At 37.1% G+C, this 27,164-nt stretch overlaps 1 protein-coding gene across 8 annotated transcripts in view; it reads right to left on the reverse strand.

Annotated features, from left to right (window-relative positions):
- CNTLN (centlein) overlaps window positions 1-25,177 on the reverse strand; it is a 356,448-nt gene extending 331,271 nt beyond the window's left edge. For all 8 annotated transcript variants that reach the window (XM_081237458.1, XM_081237459.1, XM_081237457.1 and 5 more), the window contains exons 1-2: window positions 24,775-25,177; window positions 15,682-15,770 (exon numbers count right to left, since the gene is read on the reverse strand). In XM_081237458.1, the coding sequence (XP_081093584.1) occupies window positions 15,682-15,770; window positions 24,775-25,134 (449 nt within the window). In that variant the 5' untranslated portion in view covers window positions 25,135-25,177. The remainder of the gene's footprint in view (window positions 1-15,681; window positions 15,771-24,774) is intronic.
- Between the last annotated feature and the right edge of the window lie 1,987 nt (window positions 25,178-27,164).

Below are 27,164 nucleotides of genomic sequence, written 5' to 3' on the forward strand. Positions count from 1 at the left end.
TTGCTAGTTGTTTGGCATGGGGTGTCCAGCACTGGAGTTTGCTGGCTGCTGGGTGGAGCTGGATCTTAGTGTTGAGACGGAGATCTCTGGGAGAGCTCTCGCCGATTGATATTAGCTGGGGCCAGAAGGTCTCTAGTGGTCCAATGTCCTGATCTTGGCTCTCCCACCTCAGAGGCTCAGGCCTGACACCAAGCCGGAGCACCAAGCCCCTGTTAACCACATGGCTCAGAAGAAAAGGGAGGGAAAAAATAAATAAAATAAATAAAATAATAAAATAATAAATAAATTAAAAATTATTAAAATTTAAATAAAAAATTATAATAATTAAAAAAAAGAAGAGAGCAACCAAACCAATAAACAAATCCACCAATGATAACAAGTGCTAAAAACTAAACTGAGATAAACATAAAAATCAGAATCAAATCAGTTACAGACAGCAAACCTCAAGTCTACAGTTGCTTCCAAAGTCCACCTCCTCAATTTTGGGATGATTAATTGTCTCTTCAGGTATTCTGCAGATACAGGGTACATCAAGTTGACTTGGGGGATTTAATCTGCTCCTCCTGAGGCTGCATGGAGAAATTTCCCTTCCTCTTGTTTGTTCGCTCAGCTCCTGGGGTTCAGCTTTGGTTTTGGCCCCAATTCTGAGGGTAGGTTGCCCTCAGGCATCTGTTTCCCGCCCAGACAGGAAGGGGTTAAAGCAATGGCTGATTAGGGGGCTCTTGCTCATTCAGGCCGGGGGGAAGGAGGATAATGGTAGTTATAATTCGAATGCTAGGTGAGCCTGTGGCACCAGAGGCCAGCATGACACTGCACAAAGCTGAGGCACACCGTGTGTTCTCCTGAGGAAGTTGTCCCTGGATCATGGGACTCTGGCAGTGCAGGCTGCACAGGCACCTGGGGTGGTGGGTGTGGATAGTGCCCTGTGCTTGCACACAGGATTCTTGGTGGCTACAGCAGCAGCGTTAGCGTTTCATGCCCGTCTCTGGGGTCCGAGCTGATAGCCGAGGCTTGAGCTCACCTCTGGAGCTCACTTAAGTGGTTCTCTGCTTTCTGTGGGCAGACGGAGAAGGAATTCCCTCTCCTTGCACACCCCAAAACAATGGTCTCCTGCTTCTTATGAAGGTCCAGATTTCTTCCCAGACTCCCTCCCAGCTAGCTGTGCTGCACTAGCCCCCTTCAGGTTGTGTTCACGCAGCCAACCCGTCCTCTCCCTGAGATCTGACCTCCTAATCCCGAGCCTCAGCTCCCAACCCCCACCCTACCCAGCAGGTGAGCAGACAAGCCTCTCAGGCTGGTGAGTGCTGGTCGACACTGATCCCCTGTGCGGCAATCTCTCCACTTTGTCCTCTGCATCCCTGCTGCTGCGCTTTCCTCTGTGTCTCTGAAGCTTCCCTCCCACCCACCCCCGTCTCTGCCAGTGAAGGGGCTTCCTAGTGTGTGGAAACTTTTCCTCCCAGAGTTCCCAGAGGTGCAGGTCCCGTCCCTATTCTTTTGTCTCTGTTTTTTCTTTTGCTCTAGGTACATGGGTATTTTCTTGCCTTTTGGGAAGTCTGAGGTCTTCTGCCAGCATTCAGTGCATGTTCTGTAGGAGGTGTTCCATATGTAGATGTATTTTTGATGTATCTGTGGGGAGGAAGTTGATCTCCACGTCTTACTCCTCTGCCATCTTGAAGGTTCCCCACAAAACTTTAAATTTAACAGCACTTTTATGATGCATTTTCCTCAACTGTATGTTTAATTATGGCCTCAAGAATTGTTGGTCATTCCTTGAAGACTACTATTCTGGTTCTCTTCATAATTTATTCTGTTCTACTCACAGAGCTTAGAGTATCTCTAGTGAAGGTGGTACATATCACAGTGCAGCAATGTAAGGCAGTACTACTCAAAATGCAGGGCTGTGAATTGGTTATTACTGGTCTGCTATAAAATAAGGCAGTATAAATAACAAGACTTTCTCATAGAAGAAGGCATAAGTTTGACTTACATTCTGATACATGTTCCTTAGTGTTTTCTACTGACACAAGTCTACAGACCATACTTAGTTAGATGATTGCCCTAAGACATTTAAATATATATCAAATAACAGAAAAGAAAGAACAGAAAGTATGCAAGACAAACAGATTAGAACCAGTAGCAAATGGAGAGAGAGAGAGAGAGAGAGAGAGAGAGAAAGATTAAGAGGACTGTAAGAAGATTAAGAAAACTATAGCCCAACTCTGAATGGATTAGTAGCAACAAAACAGAGAAAGCCACTTCCTGGATTCTTTGTCATTCTAGGTGGATCACAAGCACAGTACCTTAAGGGAGAGCTACACAAAATGCAGGACTGTATAGTATTGGATAAGTCCAGAAAATTATTTACATAATGTTAGCAAGCAAAATAACAGCAGTTTCTATTGTTCTACTTCAAACTCAAAATAGCATTCTTTATAGACAATGTATTATTAATTTTAAAAGTCAGGATGAAGTTTCTGTCTGAAGCACAAATTTGGCTGAGTCACAAAAATCACTTTAATACATTTTTAGTTATCCAAAGAAAAGTTGAACAATTCAAGTTCCTAATGTATTGATATTCTTTGAAACTCCATATTACTGATTCTTCAATGTTTATCATTCCTACCTATTCAAGTTGTAATGTTTCCTTACACATTCAAAATTAAAATACAGTGGTTGTACTCTTATGTCACTAATGATACTGTTAAGTGAGAGTTTATACATAATAGCAAGGAAATCAGATTTGCAGGGCTAATAAATAAGAAGTGATATATCCAAAATGTGCTTTTGGCAGCAGCAGTTCATAATAAACTCAAAATGACAGGTAAACTCAAGTATCTATAAATCATAGAAAGTAATATTTTCTACAAATAAATTCATAAGGAAAATATAATATACACAAAAGTTTTCTATTTGTATTATATCATTCTATTAAGAAAACCAAAGTTTTATTTTCAGCAACATAAACTTCTACCTAAAGAGAATTAATGATAATTCTTATTACATCTTTTTCCAGATCAAGGAAAGAAATAATTACATAAATATGAATACATTTATCATATTACTTAGCAAACTCTATAACAAATTGTTTCTTTCTACAAATATATTTCTGACTAGACAGTACTCCTTAACAGCCAAACACGGAGCTTTCTCTAACTTTTAGAATAGTGTCTGACACTCACACAACACTCAATTGATATTTGTTGCATGAGTAAATGTAGTAGAGATAGCTATTTTAATGATGGCCATGGATTTCTAAATCTCACAGTCCTATTTCCTTGCAACATTTGGTGTCCCCTTGGCATCCATGCCAAAAGGTAATGTTTCCTCTAGGTATCCATTTAAAAGGTCCTAGAATTTTATAAATTTTTTGGTGCCCTATCTCTTGCTTTGTCTCAAAGTGAAGATGTAAAACAGAACTGATGTTTGAGAAAGAAATCAATAAGATGTTCAGAGCTGAGATATTAGGAGCCTAGATGGAGGGTTTGGAAGTTAAGGACACAGAGGAATTATTGTATTTGAGTGACACTGCAAAAGAGAAAGTGACTGAACTTGGGAATTGATTTTCTGTTCAAAAGAGACCAAAAGATATCAAAGATTACCCTTAAGATGTGAAATTTAAAGAAAAGGAAGAAAATGGCATGTTTGTGGTAGTGAAAAAGTTAGGTAGTAAAAAAACTCAAAGGAGAAGCCAATAAGTTCTAGAGATAATATACTGAATTTGAAGAGCACCATAGGACATGAATTAGAAATGCCCAGGCAAGGGACATAGAGAGATATATAAAATAAGTCCACAGAAAAAGATATAAAATGGCTCTTAGTCTTCACTCACGTATAATAACAAAACTGCAAGTAAAACCTATTTCAGAATATCATTTTTTACCTTTCAGATAAACAAGGATACAAAAATTTGAAAACAATGCGATGGCCAGGATGTGGAGAAAACAGATACCTTCTTACATTGCTAGTGGAAGTACAAACTGGCACAACAATTTGGCAGTATTTAACATGTATAATTGTATAGGTCTTTTGATCCAGTGTATAAGTTGTCTATTGCTAGATAACAAATTACCCCAGAATTTAGCAGCTCAAAAGAACAAACACTGGGGGATTGACTTCTCACATGACAGTGTGAGGAGCTCACTAATCTACCACCTAGTGAAACTGGTGACTGCTATTTAAAAAAAAAAATTTAAAGCCTCTTATGGTATCTGAACCAAGATCATTCCCTCTCTCTAACCCTCCCAGCTCATCAAGGTGAAGAGTCGACTCCAGATTGCTGTAGCCAAGACAACAAGACTCCATCTCCCCCAGGTTGCCAGTCAGAGACCTTTTTTTCCTAGGAAGAGCAAGATATCACCATTTCTCATCCTCCCCTCCCCAACCCTCCCCATCCCAGAGGTAACTATGGCTGAGGCCAAGTCCTAGGCAAGTGCAGTTGAGCCGTGAGGACCCATTCTTCTGCCCAGCCTCTGTTTGTGTAGTAAAAGTTCTACCTCAGGTGCAGAGCATTGAGAATGCTGGAGACCCAAACTCCCTTGCCCCAGCTTATGACACAGTGGTTCCACACCAGGAGAAGCAACCCAAGAGAACAGAAGACTACTGCAATCAGCATGTAGAACGGAGGTATCACTCAGAGAAGCATGATATGGTCCCACCTCCAGCTCCAGAGGCTTGGCTCAGATTTTGCCTGGTTGGGAGTACAGGGTAGAGAGGCAGGATATAAAGCACACAGATCCTAATCTCTTCCCAAAGGGAAATGACTTCATTTGCATCACAGTGTAGGGAAGTTCAAGCCTAAAGGCACTCTGAAGAAGAGTCAGGTTATGGTGAAAGTCAATTGGAAGGAGAGTTAAGACACAGGCTAAATTGTAGGCCTGCTGATTTGCAGGAGAGAAATGAGGAATAAGACAGATGAAAGAAGTCCTTCAAGGGTGGAAAATAATATCAAACACTGACTCAGAAATATCAAAGGAGCCACAATTTGATTAAATTGGTTTTTAGAGCAAACAACTGAGCAATCAGCCATCAATTTGTGAAGTTTAACAACTGGTTGTGGTCAGGAAAAGAGAGGAGGGGCTCCCCTGGTGGCACAGTGGTTGAGAGTCCACCTGCCAATGCAAGGGACCTGGGTTCGTGCCCCGGACCGGGAGGATCCCGCATGCCGCGGAGCAGCTGGGCCCGTGAGCCATGGCCGCTGAGCCTGCGCGTCCAGAGCCTGTGCTCCGCAACAGGAGAGGCCACAACAGTGAGAGGCCCACGTACCGCAAATAAAAAAAAAAAAAAGAAAGAAAAGAGAGGAGGAGGGCCAAAATCACTGTCATCCTAGGGTGACAAAGCTGGGTACCCAAAACCTGCACCTTCTTAGGAGCAACATCCGTGACTTAACATTGTGGGAGGGGAAAGAGACTTTACTAAAATAATCCAGTTGGTCGCCAACCATATAAACAAGTTTGGAGGAGAAGGGTGCAGAACAGTAACCAGATTTGCTAAAATACAATGTCTCAAACAACCACTTTCCATCAAAAAAATTATAAGTCATGCAAAGAAACAGAAAAATATGACCCAGACACCAGGAAAAGAAAGCAGGCAACAGGAACTATCTGGGAGAGTGACCACACTTGGGAAAAAGAAAAAAGACTTCAAAATAGCCATTATAAATATATTCACAAAACTAAAGGAAACCATGGTTTAAAAAGTAAAGAAAGGTATCATAAGAATATTACATCAAATAGAGAAAATCAAAAAGAGAAAGAAATTGTAAAAGAACCAAGTGAACCAAGACAGTACAGTCAGCCCTCCATATCCATGGGTTCCACATCCATGGAATCAATCAACTGCAACTCAAAAATATTTGAAAAAAATTTTTTTCAGAAAGTTCCAAAAAAAAAACACTCAAATTTGCCATGTGCTGGCAACTATTTACATAGCATTTACATTGTATTAGTTATTATAAGTAATCTAGAGATGCTGATGATTTCATGTTTACAGAGGATATGCATGGGTTATATGCAAATACTACACCATCTTATATGAGAGACTTGAGCATCCTAGGATTTTGGTATCTGTGGGGTTCCAGGATCCAATCTCCTGTGGATATTGAGGGATGACCATAATTTGAATCCACATGTGAAAACATTTACTGGTGAAGGTAATTATATAAACATAACAAAAGTTTAAAAGTAAGTTTTCTTTCTACTTTCTTCTCTTAACTGATTTGAAAAGCAATTGCTTAAAATAATATGTACATAATGTATCGATAAGCTCAAAACATATAAAAAATGTATATATGTGTAATATAATTGCCAATAACAGCATAAATGAGGTCAGCTGTAGCAAAGTTTTATTGGGCTAAGGAAATGACTACTGAATAATAAAGCAATAATTATAACAATGCATTGCTGTGTTTGTAATATTAATAGATAATATGTATAACAATACCACAAAAAGGGACTGAAGGGAATATAGCTGTATTTATATATATCACTGGAATTAATGTTTCTATATATCACTGGAATTAAGCTTGGCTAAATCTGAAGCTGATTTTGTTAAGACACATATAGCAAACCCTAGAGCATTAACTAAAGAAAAAAAAAAAACCTCAAAAAATATAGTGAAAAATTCATTAAATTAAAATGCTACATTAGAAAATATTTACGTAATGCAAAAGAAAGATTCAAAGACATAAATACATTGAAAGTTAAGGATGAGAAAAACAATATGCAAATAACAACCACAAGAAAGCTGGAGTAAATATACTAATATCAGACAAAATTTACTTTAAACAAAATAGTCACTGAAAAAAAAGAGGCACATTTTATAACGAGTCCCTGACAGAGTCAATCCATCAGGAAGATATAACAGTTATAAACATATACATACTTAATAACAGAGGACCAAAATACGTGAAGCAAAAATGACAGATGTGAAAGAAGAAATGGACAATTCAATTATAATTGTTGGAGACTTCAATATCCTACTGTGATGGTTAATTTTATGTGTCAACTTGGAGGGTATTTTTGGATGAGATTAATGTTTAAATTCATGGACCGTGAGTAAGCATAATGCCCTCCATAATGTAAGTGGGCTTCATCCAATCAGTTGAAGGCTTGAACAGAACAAAAAGACCAGCCTCCCTGAACAAGAAATCTCCATCAGATTGCCTTTATCTGCACCATCGACTCTCCCAGTCTCGAACCTATCAGCCCACACTGCAGATGTGGACTTGCCAGTCTCCAAAATCATATAAGCCAATTCTTTATAATAAGTCTCTTTCTACATATACATTCACACAATCCTTTTTGTTCTGTGCTCTCTGGAGAATTCCAATATACTCACTTTCAATAATGGATAGACAACTAGACAGAAGATCAACAAGAAAATAGAAGACCTGAGCAATACTACAAACTAGACCTGACATCATTAGAATACTCTTCTAAAAAATGACAGTTAAATATATATTGTTTTCAAGTGCACATGGAACATTTTCAGGATAAACCATATGCTAGACTATTTTTTAAATACTCAATAAATGTAAAAGGTTAGAAATAATGCCAAGTATGTTCTCTGACCACAATGGAATAAAACTGGAAATCAAATGGAAAAACTCACAAATGTGTGGAAATTAAACAACACATTATTAAAAAAGCAATGGGTCAAGAGGAAATCAAAAGACAAATCAGAAAATATTGTACGATGAGTAAAAATGAAGGGACAAAATATCAAAATGCATGGGAGGCAGCTAAAACAGTGCTTAGAGAGAAACTTATAGCTATAAATACCTATATTAAGCTAGAAGAAAGGCCCTAAGTCAACATTAGGTTTAATGTTCTACCATAAGACACTGAAAAATATAAGAGCAAACTAAACCTAAAGCAAATAGAAAGGAATAAAGATTAGAGAAGAAATTAATGAAATAGAAAATAGAAAAACAATACAGAAAATGAATGAAAACCAAAAGCTGGTTGTTTGAAAAGATCAACAAAACTGACAAACCTTTAGCTATACTGACAATATTAAAAAAAAGAAAAGCCTCAAATTACCAGAATCAGAAATAAAAAAGGGTATATTACTAATAACCTAATAAAAACTAAAAATAATTATAAAGGAATACTATGAAAAATTGTACACCAGCAAATTAGACACTTAGAAGAAACGGGTGAATTTCTCGAAAAACACAAATACCAAAAGTAACTCAAGAAAAAATAAAATCCCAAGTTGACCTGTAATAGGTAAAGAAATTCAATTTGTAATTTAAAAAAATTACCCACAAACAAAAGTCCAGGGCTGGAGGGGTTCACCACTAAATTCTACCAACCATTCAAAGAAGAATTAATACCAGTGCTTCAAAAAAACTTCCAAAAAATAGAAGAGAAGAGAATACTTCCCAACCCATTTTATAAAGCCAGTATTACCCTGATACAAAAAACACACAAAAACGTCATAAGAAAAGGAAACTACAGACTAATACCTCTTATGAATACAGATGCAAAAGTCCTCAACAAAATACTAGCAAACCAAATCCAACAACATATTAAAAGAATTATGTATCATGATCAGGTGGTATTTATTCCAGGAATGTAAGGTTGGTTTAACATCTGAAAATCAATTATTATAATAAATCATATCACTAAAATAGAAAACAAAAATCACATGATCATCTCAATAGATACAGAAGATATACTTGACAAAATTCAACAACCTTTCATAATAAAAACACTTAACAAACTAGGAATATAAGGGAACTTCCTGAACTTGCTAAAGGACATCTATGAAAAACTGACAGATAACTTTATACTTAATGGTGAAGGAGTGGGTGCTTTCACCCTATGATCAGGAATAAGACAAAGATGTCTGCTCTGGCCACTTCTACTCAACAATGTATTGAAATTTTAACCAGGGCAAGTAGCCAAGAGAAAGAAATAAAAGGCATCAAGTTTGGAAAAGAAGAAACAAAACTATGTCTATTTGCTGATGACATGATCTTGTAAGTAGAAAATCCTAAGGAATCTATCCAAAAAATTAGAATTGAAAAATGAGTTCTGCACAGTTGCAGGATAAGAGATCAATATAAAACAAACTATACACTTACACTGAACAATCTGAAAATAAACTTAAGAAAACAATTCCATTTATAATAAAATCAGAAAGAATAAAATGTTAGTAAATTTATCCAAAAAGGTGTAAAACATACTCTGAAAACTATAAACGGTATTGAAAGAAATTTTAGGACAAATAAATAGTAACTGGAAAAACATCCCATGCTCATAATATAGAAGATTTAACATTGTTAAGATGGCAACATTACCCAAACTTATCCATTAAAAGAAGAAAAAGAAGAAGAGTATAGGCTATTCTAAATTAGAGATATAATCCAGTGATCAACCTTAACAACACAAAAAAAAGAGATTTGGATAACACATTATGTGTCTCCTAACATGATGTGGTAAGAATCATATTACACCGAAGATTTCTTTGCCAAAACATCAAACCTGAAACTGAATAAACCTCTAGGTCTCATTTAAAATTTATGATAATTACAGAGTAAAAAAGATTATAATCAAAAAAGTCCAGGGCTTCCCTGGTGGCGCAGTGGTTGAGAGTCTGCCTGCCAATGCAGGTTCGTGCCCTGGTCTGGGAAGATCCCACATGCCGCGGGGCAGCTGGGCCCGTGAGCCGTGGCCGCTGGGCCTGCACGTCCGGAGCCTGTGCTCTGCAACGGGAGAGGCCACAACAGTGAGAGGCCTGCGTACCGCAAAAAAAAAAAAAAAAAAATTATTAAAAAAAAAAAGGCCAGAATGTGGGAAACTCTACAGGATAAATAATCCAACTTATTCCAAAAATAAGTTGCAAATAAAAAGAGAGAAAGACGGAGAGGAGGAAAAGGAACCTGTATACTCAGTAGGGAGACTATGTTTGAGTCCTCATAGAAACAAACATCTTTCAAAAAAAGTTATGAGAGAATTGGAGAAATCTGAAAACTGGATATTTTATTACATTAGGGAATAATTATAGAATTCTAAGTATGATAAAGATATCATGGTTATGTTTTAAAAAGGCCTTATCTTTTAGAGATGGAGTCAATCCTTATTCATAGATTCAGAATTTGTGAACTTTCCTACTCACTAAAACTTATTTTAAGCCTAAAATCAATACCATTGTACTTTTTCAGTCATTTGCAGACATGCAGAAAGTGGTGAAAAATTTAAGTCACCTGAACCACATGTTCCCAGCTGAGGTCAAACAAGGGGATGCTCTGTCTTCTTATTTCAGCTCTCATACTATAAACAAGTATTCTTCTCATGGTCTATCTAGTACCACATTTTTCACATTTCTGCCCTTCTGTTGATGATTTCACTGTTTCAAATGACCACTAAGCATAGTGCTGAAGTGCTGTCTAGCGTTCCTAAGCGCAAGAAGGCTGTGACTTGCATATGGAGAAAAAATTGTGTTAGATAAACTGTGTTCAGGCATGAGTTACAGTACCATTGGTCATGAGCTCAATAGTAACAAATAAACAATATATATTAAATGTCTTTAAATAGAAACACATGTAAAGCAAGGTTATATATTGATCAGTTGACAAAATGTTGTGACCAGAGGCTCAGAGGAACTTAATCCTTTATCTCCCCTAGGAGCAATATTTCCATGTTTGCTAATCAGTGTTCACATGACTTTATAAAACATAACTCCTGTGAATAACAAAAACTGACTGTAAACACCAATGGAACTGTGGGTAACATAACAGGATGTCCAGGATTTCCTTCAAAATAATCCACTGTGGTAGAGGGAGCAGAGGAGCAAAAAGGAAGTAGAAGTTTATAGACGAAACAAGATTGGTCATGTGCTGATAATTGTCCAAGCTGGGTGATGAGTAAACATGGGAGTTCATTAGTGTATTCTCTCTATCCTTGCATCAAATTAAAATTTTCCATAATAAAAACACATGCGCACAAAAACATGTAAACAGACACCCCACCAAAACACTTACAAGGACATTATAAAAGAGTACCAAAAAGGCAGAAAAGTAAAGAATTATTGATAAGACCAGCATGTTTCCAAATGGGTACCAAGGGCATTTGAAGCAGTACAGGCATACTTCATTTTATTGCACTTTGCTTTATTGCGCTTCACAGATACGGCATTTTACAAATTGAAGGTTTGTGAAAATGCTGCATCAAGCCAGTCTACCAGCGCCATTTTTCCAACAAAACCTACTTCATGTCTTTGTGTCCCATTTTGGTAATTCTCACAATATTTCAAACTTTTTCATTATTATTATATTTGTTACAATAATCTGTGATCAGTGAGTGATCTTTGATGTTACTATTGAAAAAAGGGTATAACTCTCTGAAGACTCAGATGACAGCATTTTTAACAATATTTTTAAATTACGTACATTGTTTTTTAGACATAATGTTGCACACTTAATAGACTACAGTATAAATGTAAGTTTTATATGCACTTGAAAACAAAAAGTTGTGTGACTCGCTTTACTGCAATATTCACTTTACTACAGTGATCTGGAACTGAACCCTCAAAGTCTCTGAGGGTTATTTAATTGAGCAGGATTATCCTATTTATTTCAGGATGTTTAGCAATCCCAGCCTCTATCTACTATGTCAGTAGCACCACTGGTTAAAACCAGTGATTCTGGCAAAGCTTTATCCACAAGGCCATTTATCACAGCATCATCATACAATTTTCATTAAAAAAGGAAACAATGTACAACAAGACACTGACTAAATAATATGGCATATCAAAATAATAGAATATATTGTAACTCTAAAAATATTATTTTCTTTTGAATAATAATTATATTCCTCTTGAAAATAATGAACTGACAACATCTCATTGACATGCCCAAATCACACTGCCTTGAGTCTATTAGCCTGAAAATAAGAAAAGGGGTCCAAAATGGACAAATACCTGAAAGACAGAAGAATGGACTCACTGAGACAAACCCAGAGGAGGAAAATCAAAATCCAAATAGTGTCTATAATGGAAGAGGAAGCTATTTTTTTCTGGAAGAGGCTCAGAGAGGCTCTAATTACCCAATTAGTAAGTATGGAGAGCAGAAGTCCACAGGAATCAAGATGACTAAGAAACCATTAATCAAAAATCTGGGCTTCCCATTCATCCATGTTCAGAACAGCTACCTGAAGTATCTGCCTATAACAAATGGCCCAAGGCTACTTTCAAAAGAACCATGTTCCTGAAAAAGGTCCCTACTATGGTTGTTGGGACAAACAATACAATCAGAGAAGGGACTGACTTAAGAGCCTACTTCTCATTCTGTACATTGAAGCGCATTTGCCATACATCCCTCAGGAAAGCTTGTTGATAGTCCCCTCCCTTCTCTTACACAACGCCCATAGTCAATCCTTTCATTCAGATGAGAAGCCTCTTGGTAACAGTTATATAAAAATGCAAAGTAAACTTATTAAAAGCAACATTTCTACATTAAGCAATATAGACCTTCATACAAAAACATGGTCACTAAAGAATCATCATACACTTGAAGAAAACTATCAGCATTAAAGTAAAAGAGTAGGAACAAACAGAAGTTACCCAACAGGAAACAAAGATAATGTAAGAAACAGAGAAGAACTTAAAAATTATAATCAGAAAGATTAAAAAGTTATCCTTTTAAAGAAGACTGCTATGAAAAAGGAAAAATCAAATAAGAAATTTCTTAGAAGTAAAATTTTGATTTCTAAAACTAAAAAAAAATCAAATAACTAAATAGGGTAAATGGAAAAAAATCCATGTACTGATGGAAGAAAATGTAAGAAGACCATTCAGGAGACAAAATTAAAAGATGGAAAATATGACAGAAAAGAAGGCCAAGTCCAGAAGGTCCAATCTCTAATAGAGTACAGAAGGAAAGAACACACAAGGGGGAAAATATGAGAATCGTATTTTTCTTCAATTGAAGTAAAATCTCAAGTCTTGATATTAAAAGAACCCACAAAGGCTGAGAAGTTTGAATTTTTAAAAGACTCAAATTAAAAGATGATGTTGAAATTTTAAAATATCATATATATGAAGAGAAAATCCTAAAAACTTCAAGCAAGCTACCTAGAAAGAAATAAGAATCTCACTTGCACTGGGATCATACATACACTTGATAACACCACTGTATGCTAAAAGAAGATAACAAAGCTATACTTTAAAAAATCTGAGGGAAATTAAATGTACTTAAAATTTTATGTTCAGCTGAAGTATCAACCAAACATAAGGACAAAAGAAAGACATTTTAGGCATGTAAGGAGTCAGAAAGTGGACCACTTATGCATCCCTTCTGAGAAAAAAATTTTGAAAATATAATCCAACAAAAGAAAGAGGAAGACATAGGATCTTAGAAACTGTGGAACTAGTTCAGGAGTACAATAAGAAAAAACCCTAGGATGGCAGCTATGAGTAGGTTTAGAAAGCAATTGGCCAAAATTCATACCATAAACCAAAGGGCCCAAGGAAGAATGTCTTCAGCCCATTATTCAAATGTCTGAACACTGACATTCTTTATGGTAAGAAATAGCAGAAAAGAAAGGCAATTAGAAATTCCAGGGGGAAAAAATGTCCAGGAAGACCAAGGCACAAATATAAAATAACTTAAATGTAGCATAATTTGGGTAATTAATGGACTATAAAGAAAGATATTCTATTTGACTTTGATATTTGGAATATTCTTTTTTTGTCATACCATTTCCCTTATCAACAGGTCCAAACACACTACATGGTTCTCAAGGAAATAATATTTACATAATTATAAAATTATAAATGCAAATTACAAGTTTCCAATTTCAAAAGTCAATTCAAATTCCAAGGTATCTCATTGTGGACATCAGAATTACCTGGACATCAGATCTATGGACAACAGAATTACCTGGAAAGCTTATTTTAAAGACTCCTGGGCCTCATCCCTAAAGATTCAGTAGATCAGGGGAAAGTTCCAGAGACCTGCATTTTAAGAAATTTTCCAGTCCCCAAGGAAAAGAGGAAATTCTCTTCCAAGGAGGAGCCACTCAGCAGTGGACCTGAAGAGGCTGCTGCCAGCAAGAGCAGCAGCTCCAAGAAAAACAAAAAGCTCCAAAAGCTATCTCAGGAAAATTAGAATGGACATTTCCCTAGTAGGGCATAACTTGCAGAGATATTTCCCAACCCATCCCCTATAGCCCAATAAAAATTTTAAAAATTTAAAAATGTTTTTAAAGAAATTTTCCAAGTATACCTTGCGCACATTAAAATTTTCAAGATTATAGCTGTAAAGCAGTAATCTCCAAAATTTTCCATTACATATCTTATGAGCAAAAGGCTTTTGAGTACCCACCCCAAAACATATGTGTATATTTATTTATAAATTGTTGATATACTTTTATGTGACCATATATTATGTATATTATAAAATGTGAAAAATAAAAATTTTAAAGAATGAGAAAGATGACCTAACAATAATTTATTATTTGGTTCTGTCTCAACCAAGAGTAAAGGGAAAATTAAGAATCGCTTTAGAAAGTTGTAAAAAATAAACAAATTAGAAAGCTGAAAAATGTATACAACTAAAAGGAGAGGAGGATAATGAAAGAATCACAGAAATGACTAAAGAAATCCCAAGAATATATCTTCTGAAGTCCTATTCTGCTAAAAAACAGTAAAACTGAGAGTGATCACATTTAATCTCGAGAATGACTGAGGAACTAATAAGGGTACTTCAACAAAAGACTTAATTCTGATCATCAAAAGGAAAATCTCATTGATGAATTAGACATACAAGACCATGAGAAAAATCTAATTATTCTGTTTTAAGAGTTCACGATAACCAAGGATGGTAAAATTAGCCATGGATATGTATCATAGATTTTTCAGTCAAATTCCAAACAATATTAGAATGATCCCAGGGCTAGCGACTCCAAAGGTGAATATACTTGAAGTTATCAAAAACTGATATTCAGATTATATAATCATAATTCCAATTAAAAAGAAGAAAAGGCAACCATATGCTTAGCTTCTCATTTAGGAAATATAATGATATCCATTTAATAGGAAAGCAAGTGTTTTAATTGCTATCTAAGTGTCATGAGACTACTGTATACCAAATGTTTGATAAGAAGTACCCAGCATCACTCCACTGTTTCTAATGACCAAGGAGAGGCCCAATAATCCATAGTTAAATGACTGGGCATCCCCTACAGGGTAATACGGAAATCTCTCAACCTATTCCAGAACACTTACTCTACTCTGGCAAGGTCAACCCAGGCTCTCAAGTACACACTGCAATTATCTTAGGGGAAAACTGAGCCATGTCTAGGAAGGATCATGTCTAGGAAGTTGCCTACAGGGTCAGTCTCTGAAGCCAAACAACAGGAACTTCTCCAATTTTTAAAGTTGAGTAGAAAGAGCTTAAAACAAACACACACAGACACAAACACATACACACAAAGTGTCTCTCTTACCTGCAAACTTCCCAAATATGTCAGAATATGAGCAGAAGATAAGGCCTAGCTGTACTTAGCAAACTGACACACCTTGAAATAAATCCAGTAATTGTAATATCATGCTCAACATTCCTTTGGAAATCAAATGAATCTCTTCAGGGGATTAACACCAAGTGTTAATTTTAATAATGAAGAAAAACAAATTCAACCAACTAAATACTGACGAAAAAATAACTTGGTTACTCACCTGTCCACAACCAAACTGACTGCTTGCGTGAGATCTGGGTTTGTCACCTGGAGACGTTTCCACAAAGACCATACGAATTCTTTATCAGCCTTAAAGAAATAAAAGACATTTTAAATTCATTGCTTTGTAGCTACAGCACAGAAGGCAATATACTGCATTAAATTAAAAAATTAAAAACATAATTACTTGATCCCTAGTTCTATAACTATAAAACAGATTCTTGAAAAGTTTAACAGGAAAGCTTTATTTTAAAAAATTCTTACACTGGTAACCCGCATTTATTTTACTATTTCTACTACTCACATTTAAGGGTGCAAATGCTGAAGGGCTGAATATCAAGGTAAATTTGTTCTAAAATGAGACTGTCCTCTAGCTATTGCTTCATTTTCAGCTGCCCTTTTCAGCAAAATTCCTTGAAACAGTTGCCTACAATCATGATCTCTTCTTCCTCACTCCCCATTCACTCTGTAATCTCCTCCAGTCAGACTTCCCTCCCCACCATAACGCTAAAATCATTTTTCAAGGTCCTCTATAGTGTCAATTCTTAATAGGCATCTCAAATTCAATTTATCCAAAATAGAGTTTTTGACTTCCTACCCTCTCACAAACCTGCCCACTCTGCATCTCAGAAAATGACACCACCACCTACTCATTGTTTAAAAACTTAAGATCTAGGAATCAATCTTGGTTGCTCTCTTTCTTCACATTTCATATCCAAACCATTAGTAAATCCTATTAGCCTTACCTACAAAATATATCCCAATTCTGAACACTTCTACCTAGTACAAGTGGAACAAGTACTATCCACCATCCTACTACAAGCAACTCTACCTCTTGCCTAGCTCCCTACCATGGTCCCCTGGGCTCCTTACAGCTCAAAATCGTCCAGTGGATTTCCATCAGATTAGGAAAACAATCCAAACTCTACCAAGGCGACATGACCCTACACCATCTGGCCCTCCAGCCTCATCTATCACTCACCCTCTTATTCACAGGGACCTTCTGGCTCTACTTGTACCAGGTCCTTTTAAATATACAATCTACCAGATTTTCATGTACATTATTACCTCACGTCACTCAGGTCTTTGTTTAAATGTTGCCTCTTCAAGAGAAGAGAAGTCTTCCCTAACTACTATATTTATAGCCACCAAAACCCACAAATCTCTGGTAACCCCTTACTCTGTTTAATTTTTTTTTCAAATCACATTTCATTTCATAATACTATATTTGTTTGGTATTTTATTTGTTTGGTTTTACTTGTGTGGCATCATCCATTCTCCCCTTCCTCTTAGTAACAGAAACCATTTTTGATCTTTGCTGCCAACTAAAAGACTGGCCTCTCTTGCCTATGGGCTCTGTGACTGAGTTCCACCAATTAAATATAAGAAATGTCATTGGAAATCTTAAAATTGGACTTAAGTCTACCAAATGTGTTACAATTATTTGTTCCCAGTATGTTGTTGTTTATTTGACTTTATTTATGATGGAGATTTTTGGGGAAAAGGTAGTTATTACTTTTATATATTCAAACATCTTTTTCATTATGGCTTATGGATTTCTTCTACAAGTTAGAAAAAAGCCTTCTCTGCTCCAAGATTGGAAATATATTTACCCATACTTACTTCTTAAATTTTTATGTTTTCATTTTTTAATGCTCAAATCTTTGATTTTGTTTGACTGTTTTTTAAAGACTTTTGACAGCCAGAGTACTGCAAAGTACTACCTTACCTAACTATTCTTATATGTCATACTTTATCTTTTAGAAGCAAGAATTCAGCATTTAGGTATTAAAATGATTTCAGTTAAGGACAAGAAATGTCAACATATATAGAAATTACATGTCATAAACCTCTGGTGAAGGAAATGTTAAACTATGTAGCATTATGTGCTCTTTTTAAAAGGTATGTTGATGAAACTACAAAATCCCTGAAACCAATGTTATCTGGAAATTTATCTTATAGCTTGCTTCAAAACAAAATAGTAACAAAAAAAGAAAACTACGGACCAATATCACTGATGAACAGAGATGCAAAAATCCTCAACAAACTACTAGCAGACAGAATCCAACAGCACATTAAAAGGATGATACACCATGATCAAGTGGGGTTTATCCCAGGAATGCAAGGATTCTTTAACATACGCAAATCAATCAATGTAATAAACCATATTAACAAATTGAAGGAAAAAAGCATACTATCATCTCAATAGATGCAGAAAAAGCTTCCAACAAAATTCAACACAGATTTATGATAAAAACCCTCCAAAAAGTAGGCACAGAGGGAACTTACCTCAATATAATAAAGGCCATATATGACAAACCCACAGCCAACATTGTTCTCAATGGTGAAAAACTGAAATCATTGCTACTCAGATCAGGAACAAGACAAGTTTGCCCACTCTCACCACTCTTATTCAACATAGTTTTGGAAGTTTTAGCCACAGCAATCAGAGAAGAAAAAGAAATAAAAGGAATACAAATCAGAAAAGAAGAAGTAAAACTGTCACTGTTTGCAGAGGACATGATACTATATATAGAGAATCCTAAAGATGCTACCAGAAAACTACTAGAGCTAATCAGTGAATTTGGTAAAGTAGCAGGATACAAAAATAATGCACAGAAATGTCTTGTGTTCCTATACACTAATGATGAAAAATCTGAAAGAGAAATTAAGGAAACACTCCTATTTACCAATGTAACAAAAAGAATAAAATACCTAGGAATAAACCTACCTAAGGAAACAAAAGACCTGTAGGCAGAAAACTATAAGACACTGATGAAAGAAATTAAAGATGATACAAACAGATGGAGAGATATACCATGTTCTTGGATTGGAAGAATCAACATTGTGAAAATGACTCTACTACCCAAAGCAATCTACAGATTCAGTGCAATCTCTATCAAACTACAAATGGCATTTTTCACAGAACTAGAACAAAAAATTTCACAATATGTATGGAAACACAAAAGACCCCAAATAGCCAAATCAATCTCAAGAAAGAAAAATGGGGCTGGAGGAATCAGGCTACCTGACTTCAGACTATACTACAAAGCTACATTAATCAAGGCAGTATGGTACCGGCACAAAAACAGAAATATAGATCAATGGAACAGGACAGAAAGTCCAGAGATAAACCCATGCACATATGGTCACCTTAACTTTTGATAAAGGAGGCAAGAATATACAATGGAGAATAGAGAGCCTCTTTAATAAGTGGTGCTGGGGAAAATGGCTAGATACATGCAAAAGAATGAAATTAGAATACTTCCTAACACCACACACAAAAATAAACTCATAATGGATTAAAGACCTAAATGTAAGGCCACACACTATCAAACTCTTAGAGGAAAACATAGGCAGAACACTCTATGACATAAATGACAGCAAGATCTTTTTTGACCCACCTCCTAGGAAATGGAAATAAAAACAAAAATAAACAAATGGGACCTAATGAAACTTAAAAGCTTTTGCACAGCAAAGGAAACCATAAACAAGATGAAAAGACAACCCTCAGAATGGGAGAAAATATTTGCAAACGAAGCAACTGACAAAACAATTAATCTCCAAAATATACAGGCAGGTCATGCAGCTCAATATCAAAAAAACAAACAGCCCAATCCAAAAATGGGCAGAAGACCTAAATAGACTTTTCTCCAAAGAAGATATACAGATTGACAACAAACACATGAAAGGATGCTGAACATCACTAATCATTAGAGGAATGCAAATCAAAACTACAATGAGGCATCACCTCACACCAATCAGAATGGCCATCATCAAAAAATCTACAAACCGTAAATGCTGGAGAGGGTGTGGCGAAAAGGGAATCCTCTTGCACTGTTGGTGGGAATGTAAATTGATACAGCCACTATGGAGAACAGTATGGAGGTTCCTTAAAAAACTATAAATAGAATTACCATATGACCCAGCAATCCCACTACTGGGCATATACCCTGAGAAAACCATAATTCAAAAAGAGTCATGTACCACAATGTTCATTGTAGCTCTATTTACAATAGCCAGGAGATGGAAGCAACCTAAGTGTCCATAGACAGATGAATGGATAAAGAAGATGTGGCACATATACACAATGGAATATCAGCCATAAAAAGAAACAAAACTGAGTTATTTGTAGTGAGGTGGATGGACCTAGAGACTGCCATACAGAGTGAAGTAAGTCAGAAAGAGAAAAACAAATACCATATGCTAACACATATATAAGGAACCTAGAAAAAAAAAAAAAGGTTCTGAAGAACCTAGGGGCAGGACAGGAATAAAGACACAGATGTAGAGAATGGACTTGAGGACACAGGGAGGGGGAAGGGTAAGCTGGGACGAAGTGAGAGAGTGGCATGGACATATATACACTACCAAATGTAAAATAGATAGCTAGTGGGAAGCAGCCGCATAGCACAGGGAAATCAGCTCAGTGCTTTGTGTCCACCTAGAAGGGTAGGATAGGGAGGGTGGGAGGGAGACACAAGAGGGAGGAGATATGGGGATATATGTATATGTATAGCTGATTCACTTTGTTATACAGCAGAAACTAACACACCATTGCAAAGCAATTATACTCCAATAAAGATGTTAAAAAAAAATAGTAAAGAGTCGCATGTATTTTTCACCTCAACTGCTCTACCCAAAATACTAAGCAAGAAAGGTTAACAAAAGCAAAAACTTAAAAAGGAGTAGGTTTTCAACATTTAAAAAATAACTGAGTTACTCCAGCTTAAGTAAGTATGACTTACTAATAAAGGACTTAGCTCTAATACAGTTAGAGGGACAAAGTAAGAAATCAATAAATATCTGATGAAAAAAATCTTTACATATTAATTTATACATTTTTTTCTTTTCTTTCCTTTTGCTATTGTTATGGTTAATGGTTATTTCACATCTCCTCTTTAATCCCCACCAAAGAGAAAGTAACAACAAACTCTCCTTAAATTGTTTTTATCATAGAGGCCAGAAAAAAAAGCAACCAGAAGAAAAGACTCCTCCAGAAACAGTCTATTGTTAATTTATAACTACAATTTATACCCAGAAGTCATTAGGGGGAGAACTTTCTAATTTCCAAATTTCTCTATTAGACTTCAGTTACTAATTTCTTTTGTTATTAATTTATTATCAGCAATGGTATTCAGATTTTGTCACCTAAAAATACTCAAATGTATAAGTGATACTTGACTTGAGAATAAGAAGTTCTTTTCTGAGCAATAAAATGCTACAAATGGATTGTGGGACTACTGTACAATATGTATTCGTTTTTGTAAGTTTTTTAGTTATTCAAATGCTATATTATCTTCAATGTGAATTATACCTCTAATTATTAAAAAGACGCTCCTTCATATACAAAAAGAAACAAAGCCCCCAAAAAACACAAAACTAGTTTCCAAACTATTCCACACATTATTAAAACAAGGAAACTAACTACTACCAACCATATTATCTTTATATTTTCCTTTCCTTTGGGCACTTAAAATGTTCTTTTCAAAAAAGTAAAAGTAAAAATACTTAAATATTACTCATTATAAAATATTTTATTCTTACTACAGGACTTCCACACAGGATCAAATAATTTAAAATATAAATTAAAAAATCCTACTCCTTCTCACAAAGTTGATTAAACTCAGCCAATGAGAGATGACTAAATGCCCGAAGATTTGGGTCTGAGTTATCTTAGCAGTGGATTGGCTTTGACTTTCACTTATCAACATGGAAATAGATATCAACTTTACAGCTATAGACACGCAAAATTGTCTTTTTCACTGGGTACCTACTCTCCCACCACCTAGTTTAGTATCTGCCAACATAATAGGCCTTCGATCGACCTCTACTGCAGGAATGAATTCAACAAACATATGAAAACTATTTTCTATATTTAAACAAATAATTTCCTACCAGAACTCAAAGAAAACAATGGAAAGAGTTTAATTACAAAGTATGGCACAAACTAGCCACTCACTAAATTATCATTATGAAAAATAACTGTACAAAAAGATTCATCTATTAGAATACAGCTCCTAACAACAGTGAGAATTCTAATTATACAACATGTTCTCAATTTTTTTTTTTTTTGACTGTGCTGCACCGCATGCAGGATCTTAGTTCTCTCACCAGGGATCAAACCTGCGCCCCCCGCAGTGGAAGCACAGAGTCTTAACCACTGGACCGCCAGGGAAGTCCCTCAATTTTTTTTTTCTTTGTGAATGACTGGACAAGGTTTCAACACACCTAAATGTCTAATACAAAATGTAACTGGTTGATTTCTCTAGTCATATACTCTTAATTCCAACATCACATACATCATGAAAGTTTATTTCATCATGAAAGTTGGAGTAATGCACATATATTTCATTTAAATGCCATAATATATCTTTACCTGAAATTGGTATATAGGTTTAGTAAAAGTTTTTGGCTGTGACTAAAAAGAGAAATATGGTTTGAGATATAAATTTGTGTGTGTGTGTGTACACCTGTGTGTGTCTATACATATATACATTACACATACATAACTTTTTCTCATCTGATATTCTACAAGTGGTGAAAAATGTGCACATACACATACCCACAACCCCATTCTTGGTCACAAATAGACCACAATCTTGAAATACAAAATCAAAACTAAGAGTATGGTGAAGTTAGGTTCTAAATCAGTGAATAAAGCATGACTGTCATGAACTTAAAATTGATCTTTGGAGTACCTTTGTAAGTTCCTTAGAAAAAGCTAGATTTGGAAGCTAACCTATCCTCAGTAAATCCAATACAGACAACTTTTCTTCCCACACTGAAATCAACCACTTTTTCTTCATCTAAGTATGTGTATGTTGCTTACTAATCTGGGGCCATACGAAAAAAAGTTTAAATATCACAATCACATAGAGTAGGATGAGATACTCATATTAAGAGAAACAGTTGGAACAGAGATTGTTTTCTATTACATGCTTATTCTGAGTCATTCCAATGGACTGGAATGGTACATGGAATCACTTTCTTTTTCTTCACCAAGCACATATAATTGAATTCCTGTAAGTTAAACGTGGGAAAAGACCAACTAATTTAAATGAAGCTGCAACTTATGACCTGAGACTAATTAATTAGTGGGGTTCTTTCTCCCAAACTGTGCATTTGACCCATTACTGGGCTGTGAAATTAATTTAGTAGATATTAGCAGCACTTTCTTAAATAATAGATTTTAAAAGAAAACATCAGAGTTCAGGACACACAGGGTAAATACTCTTTCTGAAATTATATGCATGTGTATGTGTGTCTACTTACTAGGTTGACATGTAAAATGAATTTCTTATCTTGGGTATAATTTTTGAGAGCTGTGGAAAACATAGGGGTTAATACTATGTATTCTTGGGTACTGTGATTTCTAGCTTAATATATAAGTGGAAGAACTAATTTTAAAAATATAAAAGTGAATGTTTAATTAAATGCTTTTTATAAAACAATTCAATTATTATGTCTCCCAAATTTCCCCAACAGCAGGAGTATGATTTGACTGAAGTTTTATGGTATGGGATAGTGCCAACCTCATCTCACATTACTGGAATGCCTATGATCATCTAACAGTGTCAGTACTATAAACTCAAGAACCATTGTTCCAGGCTACCTATGACCATCTCAATTCTTACATCTTCCGTAGTCACATTTTGAAAGAATAGTTAATGGATTGGGGGAAGAGGGTCATTGGGCTGTTTCCAACAGACTGATTTCTTAATCAAGTCAGTCACAAAAGTAAACATCTTAGTTCCTTATCCAGCTCAGGGCATAACTATGGTAAATACAGAGTAAGGGGTAGGGGAGAAAGGGTGTATAAGATATGGGCAAATAGCATCTTAGATTAGGACTTGCCAAAGTAACAAAGCCCTTTATCATGGATTCACATCTTTAAACTACCCAAAGGTGAAGAGTGAGATGACAAAACGCTTTAATTCCTTGGTGTCTTTTATTTATCCCTTTGCTCCTTACCCAGTGAAGAATACAGAATGGAAAGTCAAAAGGAGGCAGTCACATAATACCTCCCCAACTCGTTTAAGCAAAGACATATTCAATTTGAACAAGACTGCTGTGTTTTTACATCCTTGACTCAATCAACAAAATCCTGCAAAAGAATCCAATAGAATTATGAGAATGAAATTCATGAATTTTTATTAATCTAAACTTATGATATTGCTTATAAAGTTACCTTGTTGTTTAGCAGTTCTTAATTGGTTCTGTCTTGAAGACAGAGTGACTCAAAGATCTACTGTTGAGTGAATTCCCAACATTTAGTCACCCAACCCTGCCAAAGGTTCTGGTAAAATCGGAGAAGAGATGGTGGTAAGGATGCAAAACTATAAAGGAAAATCAAATCTTTCTGAACATGAGTAGTCAAGCCATCTTTGGTGTATACGAACTCTACAAATAATAGGAAAGTAATGTTAAGGCAATTGATCTAGTAAATGCTTTTCCCAGGCAATATGAAAATGAGATTTCTCACTCCAGAAGTATGGAATTAACATAGTTGGTTAATAAATATTAAGCATCATCTACTGTGAATGAAAGTTCCCAGCCTGATACTCCCTAAAAATTATTGGTCTGTTTTAACAACTTAAGTTTTACTTAAGAACAAGGGCAAGTGTGGGTTTGACAATTAAAAACAGGCTTCTTCATCCATGGGTTTTATTTCAGTAAAAGTGTTTCCACTTTCCCGTTCCACATTTCAACTCAGGGATTGCATTCCTGCTGCACCAAGTACCACTACAGTCACGACACAGCCCTTGGGCTTGGGGGCGGTGGGGGTGCGACTGCGCGTTTTGGTGGGATCCAAGTGAGGTCAACCAAACCCAGGGCGCCGAGGCCGACCCTGCCCGCCCACTGTCCGGAGAAGGGCGGGAGCCCGAGGTCGGCGAGCCGGGCGAGGCCGCCTCCCTCAGCCCAGAGCTGCGGGCCAGGCTGGGTGTGGGAGCCGGCACCGGGCGCCGCCGGGCGGAGGTGGGTGGGTCCCAAACCCGCGCAGCTACGCAGCCGAAGGCAGAAGGATACGGGCGCACTTCCCACCGGCCCCGGCCCGGCTGTGGAGGGTAAAGGCCGGCGGCCACCTCGATACCTGACACAGGGCCAGCTCCTCCTTTACGCTGCTCAGCTCTTCCTCCAGCAGCTGCGTCCGGGTCACCATCGCCTCCTCTACCGAGATGCCCTCTAGTCGCATGGACCCCATGGGCGCGCTGAGGAGGGGAGCCTGAGCCGCAGCTGTCCCCCCTGGCCCTCGCTGGCCCTCTGACCCTTCTTCGCCCCGCCGGGGTAAATCGCTTTTGTCCACGACGCCCTCCCGCGCTGCGCCCGCAAGACCCGAAGTCTCGCTTAGCACTTCGTGTGCCACAGCTCCCAGCCCAACACGTGGGGACCCGGGCCCCAACTGTCGCGCGGCGGGCGGAGGGAGCTGTGAGGGCGGCAAGCGCGCCGCCATGGCCGCGGCTGCTAACGGGTCAAGTTCCCTCTAGGAAACTCCTCCTCCCCTTCCCCATCCAAGCGAGCCCGAAGCTCCGAGCTGCGCATGCGCCCGACTTTTCCCGCCTTGGCGCGCGGGGTCTCGCGCTCGCGGGTCCTGGCGGGCTTCCCACGGGCCGCGCGCCCGGCGCGAGCATTAGCGGCGCACGCGCCATGGCCCAAGGAGTCAGGCGGCTCCGCCCCGCGCACCACCTCCGCGTGCCCTGGTCAGTCTTTAACCTGCAGCGTCACGGCTTCCCGCACGCCTAAAACCCTACCCGCCGCTTTGCGCCTAGCTTACATCCCAATTCTTAAAGGCTTCCTTGACAAGCCCCTACCCCCAAATGATCCCTAACTGTGAAAATTCCTCTGCCTTCAAGGCCCCTGCCAACTCGTTTGTCACGTTTCTTTGACCGCCCTGTAGTGTTAGTTACAGGGCTAATCCTTCCAGCGCTGTTGTAAACTCCTTGAGGATCAGGGAATAAGTTTTACACTTAAGTGTTTTCTTCAAACCCTTTAGCAAAACTGCTTGACGTACAGCTGACAACCAGCTGACTGATGTCGAGGAGATGTGGAAAGCCTTGGGCTGAGCTGGGACTAGCGGGCAGGTTTCCCATTTGAATTATGAACTTTTGTGCACCCTTTGTCTTTTGCAAGAGTCAGGACTTTCTTTGAGTTTTATGTCAGCTTCTTTACGCAGTTGGCTGCGTATCAGAGTGTGACCCGCATTCCCACAGTTTGGATCCTTGGACTAATTTGGAGCGTGGTTAAAGAAACAAGACCAACTCTCTTTATTGTTCATCCTCTTTTTTTTTTCTTTTTTCCTTCCTTCCTTCCTTCCGGCTTCCTTTCTTTATAAACTTTGAATAACCTCTTTTTCTGTCATTAAAACACGTCCTACTCCTGATGTGTTTAGTAAGGAGATGCGCATTGAGCTAGCACTCGAGTTCTACCGAAAGCTAGATCGCTGTCCTCTGCGGAAAAGGTTCCAGAGTACTTGGAGAGCTAGATGGGGTAAGGAGGACTGTGGAAATAGGGAGGTGACCGTTTTAACTGATGACCTCTTCATTTAATCAAAAGTACTGCTTTGTGCCAGAATCTAGTCAGCACATCAAAAGACACCCTCCCTAGGGGATATGGGGGTATATGTATACATATAGATGATTCACTTTGTTATACAGCAGAAACTAACACAACATTGTAAAGCAGTTATACTCCAATAAAGATGTTAAAAAAAAAAAAAGGCACTCTCCCAGTCAGAATTCTGCTGAGGCAGGATGATTGTGCTTTCTTCCCACTGAAGGTGAATATTAAACAAAATTTATAAAAGGATTACACTAGAAAAAGTACATATAAACCTGTCTTAAAAGGAGCTACCATATTGAACATTTACTATATGCTGAGTCCAGTGATAACTACTTTTCATATATGTACTCATTCAGTTCTCACAACATGAGGGTAAAATAGATATTATTATCCCCATTTTACTAGTTAGAAAACTGAGATTTGAGAAATTACTCTACCTTGTCTGAAGTCCCACAACTGGTATTAGAAAAGCTAGAATACGGATCCACTTAACTCTAAAACCCGTGCCTTTGATCCCTACCCTTACTCCATACCTGTCACTTGAAATACAGCATTAGGTCTGATAGCACATGAGACTTTGTTGGGTTTAAAACAATGGGAATTCTAATCACATGACTCACATGTTTGGCATGAAATCAATGCGAATGTACATTTTCAATGGTTATTTGGTACTCACTCAGAAGGGCATCATTTCATCTAAAATGAAAAATAAATAGAAGAATTCTTTTGAAAAGTAGTGGAGTCTCTTCTATTATGTACAATGGATAAAAATACATATTTGACTGAAAAGAAGGAAAATATCTGAATCTATGACTAGGTAGACAATTTTTTTTAATTTTTTTTTGGTGCTAAAATACACATAACACAAAATTTACCATTATAGCCACTTAAGTGGCTGCAAATAAAGAACAATCCAGAGTTGTT

Source organism: Mesoplodon bidens, assembly GCF_964165515.1.
Source record: "Mesoplodon bidens genome assembly, chromosome: 6".
Taxonomy (NCBI): domain Eukaryota; kingdom Metazoa; phylum Chordata; class Mammalia; order Artiodactyla; family Ziphiidae; genus Mesoplodon; species Mesoplodon bidens.